This window comes from Lygodium microphyllum, chromosome 26, assembly GCF_053477565.2.
Source record: "Lygodium microphyllum isolate KBCC chromosome 26, Lygodium_microphyllum_v1.1.10, whole genome shotgun sequence".
Lineage (NCBI taxonomy): Eukaryota > Viridiplantae > Streptophyta > Polypodiopsida > Schizaeales > Lygodiaceae > Lygodium > Lygodium microphyllum.
In genome coordinates, this window is record NC_141160.1 from 27,003,020 (window position 1) to 27,009,432 (window position 6,413).

Sequence of the window (6,413 nt, forward strand, 5' to 3'; positions counted from 1 at the left end):
GCACGGAAAGTCATCCGCAATCATGATGTAGTCTTCCATGAAGACAAAATGCATAGGCAGCCTAAGAGAGTTGTTGAGATCCGCAGGGTCATATTTCAAGAGGAGCCGAGAACTCCCACATAGCCAGTTGGACAGCCTATAGCTGCAGCAGATGCTCATGGTCAGGGTGTTGGACAGGCAGTTGGGTAGGCAGCAGAGCCTGCCGTGAGACGGTCTACTAGAGATAGATGTCCACCAGATAGATTTCAGTCCTCGATGCATTATGTCTTGGTTACAGATGCAGGAGAGCCTTTCACTTATGATGAGGCTATGCACAGGGGTGACAGTCACTCCTGGGAGAGGGCTATGCAGTCTGAGATAGACTTCTTGCATAAGAATGACACTTGGGATTTGGTTTCCTTTCCTACGGGCAAGAAGGCTTTGCCATGCAAGTGGGTGTACAAGCTAAAAAGTACCCCTAGACACCCCAAGCCGGCATACAAGGCTAGATTGGTAGCAAAGGGTTTTAAACATGAGTATGGTGTGGACTTTGATGAGGTCTTTTCTCTTGTGGTTAAGATGACCACCCTGCGCTTAGTCTTGGCTTTGGTTGCCTAGCTTGACTTGGATTTATACCAGATGGATGTCAAGATGACTTTCTTACATGGGGACTTGCATGATGAGATTTATATGGAGTAGCCTAAGGGCTTTGCAGAACCTGGCAGGGAGCACCTAGTGTGCAAATTGAAGAAAAGTCTTTATGGCTTGAAATAGGCACCTAGGGAGTGGTATCATAAGTTTGATGCCTTTATGCAGTCATAGGGCTACAGCTCGAGTGCTATGGATCCGTGTCTTTACAAGAAGAAAGCTCATGATGGTTCTTTATTGATTTTGGTACTCTATGTGGATGATATGTTGATAGCAAGGAAAGCTCATGATGAGCTAGATGCTCTTAAGGCTTAGCTCAAGAAGAGCTTTGAGATGAAATGGGACAGGCCGCTCACATACTTGGTATGCGCATTACACGCGAAAGGCATCAGGGACTCCTCTACTTGTCACAAAGGGAGTACATTCATAAAGTCCTCAGGGCGCTTCTGCATGCAACACGTAAAGCCTATTGGCTGTCCATTGCCTTCTTATGTGAAGGTATCACAGGTTGATTGTCCGCAGACAGAAGAGCAGAAGGCCGAGATGGCCAAGATTCCCTATGCATCCGCAGTGGGCAATCTTATGCATGCCATGATAGCCACTCGTCCAGATATTGCCTTTGCAGTTGGTGTTGTGGCACGCTATATGGCTACACCTAGCAAGAAGCATTGGGATGCCGTGAAGGGTATCATGAGGTACCTGAAGGGCACTGCAGATATGTGCATATGCTATGGCAGCTAGGATACAGGAGTCGTGGGGTACACTGACTTTGATTATGCAAGACATGCAGATAGTAGGAAGTCCACTTCCGGCTATGTATTCACCTATGATGGAGGTGCTGTTTCTTGGATGTCCACGGTGCAGAAATGCACGGCCCTTTCTACTACAGAGGCCGAGTATGTTGCAGGCACTGAGGCTTGCAAGGAGGCCATTTGGTTGGGTCGTTTAGTTGCTGACCTTGGTATTGATGCTATCTCTACACTGCATTCGGATTCTATGAGTGCTATTCAGTTAGCCAAGAATCCCGAGCCAAGAATCCGGTCTTCCATGCGAAGACGAAACACATTGAGGTGAGGTATCACTTCATACATGGGGTCGTTGAGGACAAGTCTATTGATCTTGTCAAGATCTCGACTGACCAGAATCCTGCAGATCTGCTCATGAAAAGCCTCTCTATAGAGCACTTTGCCTTCCTCAGGAGGTTGATGGGCATGGGATGAGATGACGTCTTTCCTCATCCTGTTGTACATGTGTACATGTTGTACTGTCTTTTTTTTTCTTTTTCTTTTTACTCCTCACTAGGGCAGATTCGCCTTTAAGTGGAAGGTTGTTGGGGGTAAAGGCGCCTCTGCCTAGCCGCTCGTGTATTACTACATTGACAGTCACCACCACTGCACACTGCAGATGGCGGGTGCCCATCACCGTCACTTTATTCTTTATTCTTTTAGTGACAGTTTGAATAAAGGAAGGCCCGGTCACACATTGTGACTGTTGGAGTTCCCATTTCTAGTCTCTCCCTTTCTTGCTCTTACTCTCCCGCCATAGCTCTCGAGTCCAACCTTCGATCCATCGCTCCCTTTCAAAGAACTTGCACAATACAAGATTGGATACAATCTCCCCCCATGCATGAGTAAGCACCTCCCTCGTGCATGTATTTATAATTTTACAATAAGCTTTAATGCCCAAAATACGTTGAAAGCATCCACTTTGTGTTCCTTGTTTTTCCTCACTCCATATAACTTGCTTTTATGCAAATAAATCAAAACACACTCTATTCTAATAGGTTACAAAAATAATATTTTATCTTTCTAAATAAATACATAAAAAATAAATCTATTACGCATGTGCATATATGCATGTAAATTTCTTGCGCTAATGGATGCATACAAATTATAATGCTTCTAGTAATACTTTTTTCCATACTATAGGAGCACATAAATTCCACACACAAAATTGCATACTATAAAAATAATAATTTCGCTTACTCTATCCAATTATTTGCCCACCACAACACAACACAAATTAGTATCCTTCCATATATCTACAAGCATAATCTGACTAGTATCATCTCTGCACGTCTCATGTGACAAGTCACAAATGATGCGATAAATAAATAAAATCTACATTAATAAAATTTGGTAAAATACGGTGACAAACAAACAAATTCCAATAACAATTCCCATGTATATGTGATTGTGTAGGACATGCTGATAGTAAGAAGTCCACCTCTGGGTATGTCTTCACCTTTGCTGGAGTTGTTGTTTCTTAGATGTCCATGATATAGAAATGCATGGCCTTATCTACCCACTGAGGCAGAGTATATTGTAGTCATTGAGGCCTTCAAGGAGGCCCTATGGTTAGGCCATTTGGTGGTATGCATTGGTATTACTATTACTCTGTCACTGCATTTGGATTCGATGAGTGCTATTTAGTTATTCAAGAATCAAGTCTTCCATGCGAAGACAAAGTGCATTGAGGTGCACTATCACTTCATTAGAGAGGTAGGAGGACAAGTCTATTGAGCTTGTTAAAATTGGCAAGAATCCTATAGATCTGTTCGTTAAAAGTCTCTTAGTGGAACGTTTTGCCTTCCTTAGGAAGATGATGGGCATATGATGAGATAATGTCTATTCCTCATCATGTTGTACTTTGTGTACATTTGTACTTTGTCACTTTTTTCTTGTTCTATCCTCACTCGAGGCACATTCACCTTTAAGTGGGGGGTTGTTGGGGGTAAAGGCACTTATGCCTACACCACCCTACATTTACTACATACACCATGATTGCACACTTGTACATTGTCAATGGCGAGCGTCCATCACTATTACTTTATTCTTTTTTCTTTTAGTGACTATTGAATATTAAAGAAAGGCTGGTCACACATTATGACTATTGGAGTTTCCACATACGACGTCTCTCTCTCTTACTCTCCTCTTTCTTCCACTTGTGGGCTTTCAATTGAGCTGTACGTTTCATTATCTTGGTGACTAGCCAAGTGAAGCCATGTGTGTCAAGGAAAGTGTGTTTGCCATGTAAAAGTAAGCTTTTAATTGATCATCAACACACTAGTGAAAAGCTCACCTTCCTTTATGTAACCACCCTTGGGGTAGTGACATTTGGTCCCATTACAACAGTGAACTTGGTGATAAGCTAAGTGAAGCCACAATCTATTTCTTACATTATACATGGTGCCTTCTTTATTGCCCGTAAGAATGGTTCCCATATGCGTTTTCTTATATCATACATTGTACATGGTGCCTTCTTTATTGTTCGTGAGAATGGAATTTTTGGCCCAATGTTTACCATATTTATAATTATCAGAAGAAACCATATGTGTAATGTAATGTCATACTTCTCAAATAATTTTATTGTGTCACGCTTGTGTAATGTGTGTATGCACGTGTGATGCATATTTGTTAACACTTAATTAATCTATTATCTATTCTATTGTCTAATTGTATACTCTTATTTCTCATTTTCCCTTCTATATGTGAAGAAATGAGAGAATGGATGATGCTTTACACTAGTTTTAGTAACAAATCAGAGCACATTACATCCTAAGGTATACTTCATATGACACACACGCGTGCACGTGCGCGCGCGCACACACACACACACACACACTCTCTCTCTCTCTCTCCATATACACACATCAAATGGATCTATGACTTTGAGAACACGGAGTACTTAGCTTTGATGTTAAGGGTTGGCCGAGTAAATAAACAAAAAAATAAATAATATATGTATTCTTTTCCCTTTTTCCCCATGTGGCTCATTCACTCTGATGAACTAGAAGAGTATCAACCTATGCATTCCAGGAAACAGCCGTGTTGTAGGCCCACCCAATTTCTTGTGAGAGCGTGGCCAGGCTCCTATGGCAGCTTCCTACTCACTCACGAGGTCTTACTGCATCTCCAATGTCACGCCTTGCCGCAGAAGGAGGCTCTACTGCTCTTCTTTCGTACCGTCAAGAATTCAGGTCAATTGGGCAGCTTCACTTTCTGTGAGGCCACTGTCATCATCATCATCATCACGCAGCTCGCGGAGTAAAGCCCAACCGCACCAACCCAGATCCATGTTCACAGGCATCGTAGAGGAGATGGGCACTGTCATTGCCGTCGGCCCTGTCGAGGATGAAGGCTTCGAGATGACTGTGAGCTGCAGCACTGCCTTGGAAGGTGTCAAACTAGGGGACAGCATCTCCATCAATGGCACCTGCCTTACCGTCACCAGGTTTGATTCGTCCACTTTCTCGGTGGGCCTTGCCCCGGAGACCCTAAGGAAAACATCCCTTGGGGAAGTCAGCCCGGGTTCTCTCGTGAACCTTGAGCGGTCACTCCAGCCGCAGTCCCGCATGGGTGGGCACTTTGTGCAGGGCCATGTCGATGGCACTGGTACGATCATCTCCATGGACGAAGAAGGTGACTCATTGTGGGTGAAGGTAAAGACGAGCGCAGACATCCTGCGGTACATTGTTCCCAAAGGTTTTATTGCTGTTGATGGGACAAGTCTTACTGTGGTCAACGTGTTCGATGATGAATCTGCATTCAACTTCATGCTTGTAGCATACACCCAGCAGAAGATAGTTATACCTTCAAAGAAAGTAGGAAGTAAGGTAAATCTTGAAGTAGACATTTTGGGAAAATATGTAGAAAGACTTCTTACTGGATATTTACCGGCAAGAGCATGATAGAAAATGAAACACATGCAATCAACAGAGCATATGGATTACAGGTTGTGTTACAAGAGGAAGATGTGTTTATTGCTCTTTCAATGGTAAGTTAGTCCCTTCCCTTCAAACTTCCCTTGAGAAACTTGAGTCTAAAATCCATGGAGGCCACAACAATGTAACTTTGGTGGATGCATCCTACATGTAATGTTTACACCGTTGTTTTACAAAAATATACATGTTGACCTAGCTTTTGTGGACATAGGCCAATATATGGTGATCAATTGCACACTTAAGTTGCATTGTACTTGTTAGATAGACAATAGACTCCTAGCACTAGCTTTGCATTTCAGCTTTTCAACTACAATGTTGAGATGACAATTCCAAGAATCATAGTGGCTTGCATTTGATGGTGTTTATGCGAGAGAGAGAGAGAGAGAGAGAGAGAGAGAGAGAGAGAGAGAGAGAGAGGAAGGGATGGAGGGAGGAAGGGAGGAAAATTTTTTCTAGAGGCCAAATTAGTCTATGAGACACAATGCATACATTTAAAATTTAGGGAATTATCATGTTTGCCAGATAAAGTAAAGAACATACAATTGAAAAAGAAACATCTAGCTAGGAAACAACAAATAGCTAGGGAAATGTAAAACTTTTGCCAATGTCCCAAATTGCCCAAGCTAGGATTGTCTCTCAATGTGACTCACATTCAAACATTCATTATCTCATGACAATTTGCTATCAAGCTTGATTGTGATGAAGACGTTGGACTTTTGGTTGTATTGAGAGTGGATTGTCTTCTCTCAATTGGGAGGTGATTAGTCTCATAAGCTGAGTGCTTCAATTGAGATACACCTTGTGAAGGAATATGAAAAGAAGAAGAGTTGGCCTTCAAGGAGCGATCTCTAGAAGAAAAGTAAGTAAAAGATGATGATGGAGCGTTGTCCTCTACATCAAGGCCATAATGCCTTGATAGGGCCTTCGTTGAGGGAGTGGTTTGAGAAGACACTAGAGGATCTCAAGATGGAGTACTTTTAGCGTGGGTGAGCGTGACATGTAGTGTAGTTAAAACAAACCAAGCAATCCATGATAGCCTCATGACACTCTTTGCATTGACTTT

General features: G+C 42.6%; 1 protein-coding gene across 1 annotated transcript; it reads left to right on the forward strand.

Annotated features, from left to right (window-relative positions):
* The first annotated feature begins 4,407 nt into the window (after positions 1–4,407).
* LOC148013077 (lumazine-binding family protein) lies at positions 4,408–5,608 on the forward strand. The gene has a single exon (XM_087667822.1). It carries the CDS (start codon positions 4,502–4,504, stop codon positions 5,315–5,317), a length of 816 nt encoding a protein of 271 aa, XP_087523948.1. The 5' UTR covers positions 4,408–4,501; the 3' UTR covers positions 5,318–5,608.
* The last annotated feature ends 805 nt before the right edge of the window (positions 5,609–6,413 follow it).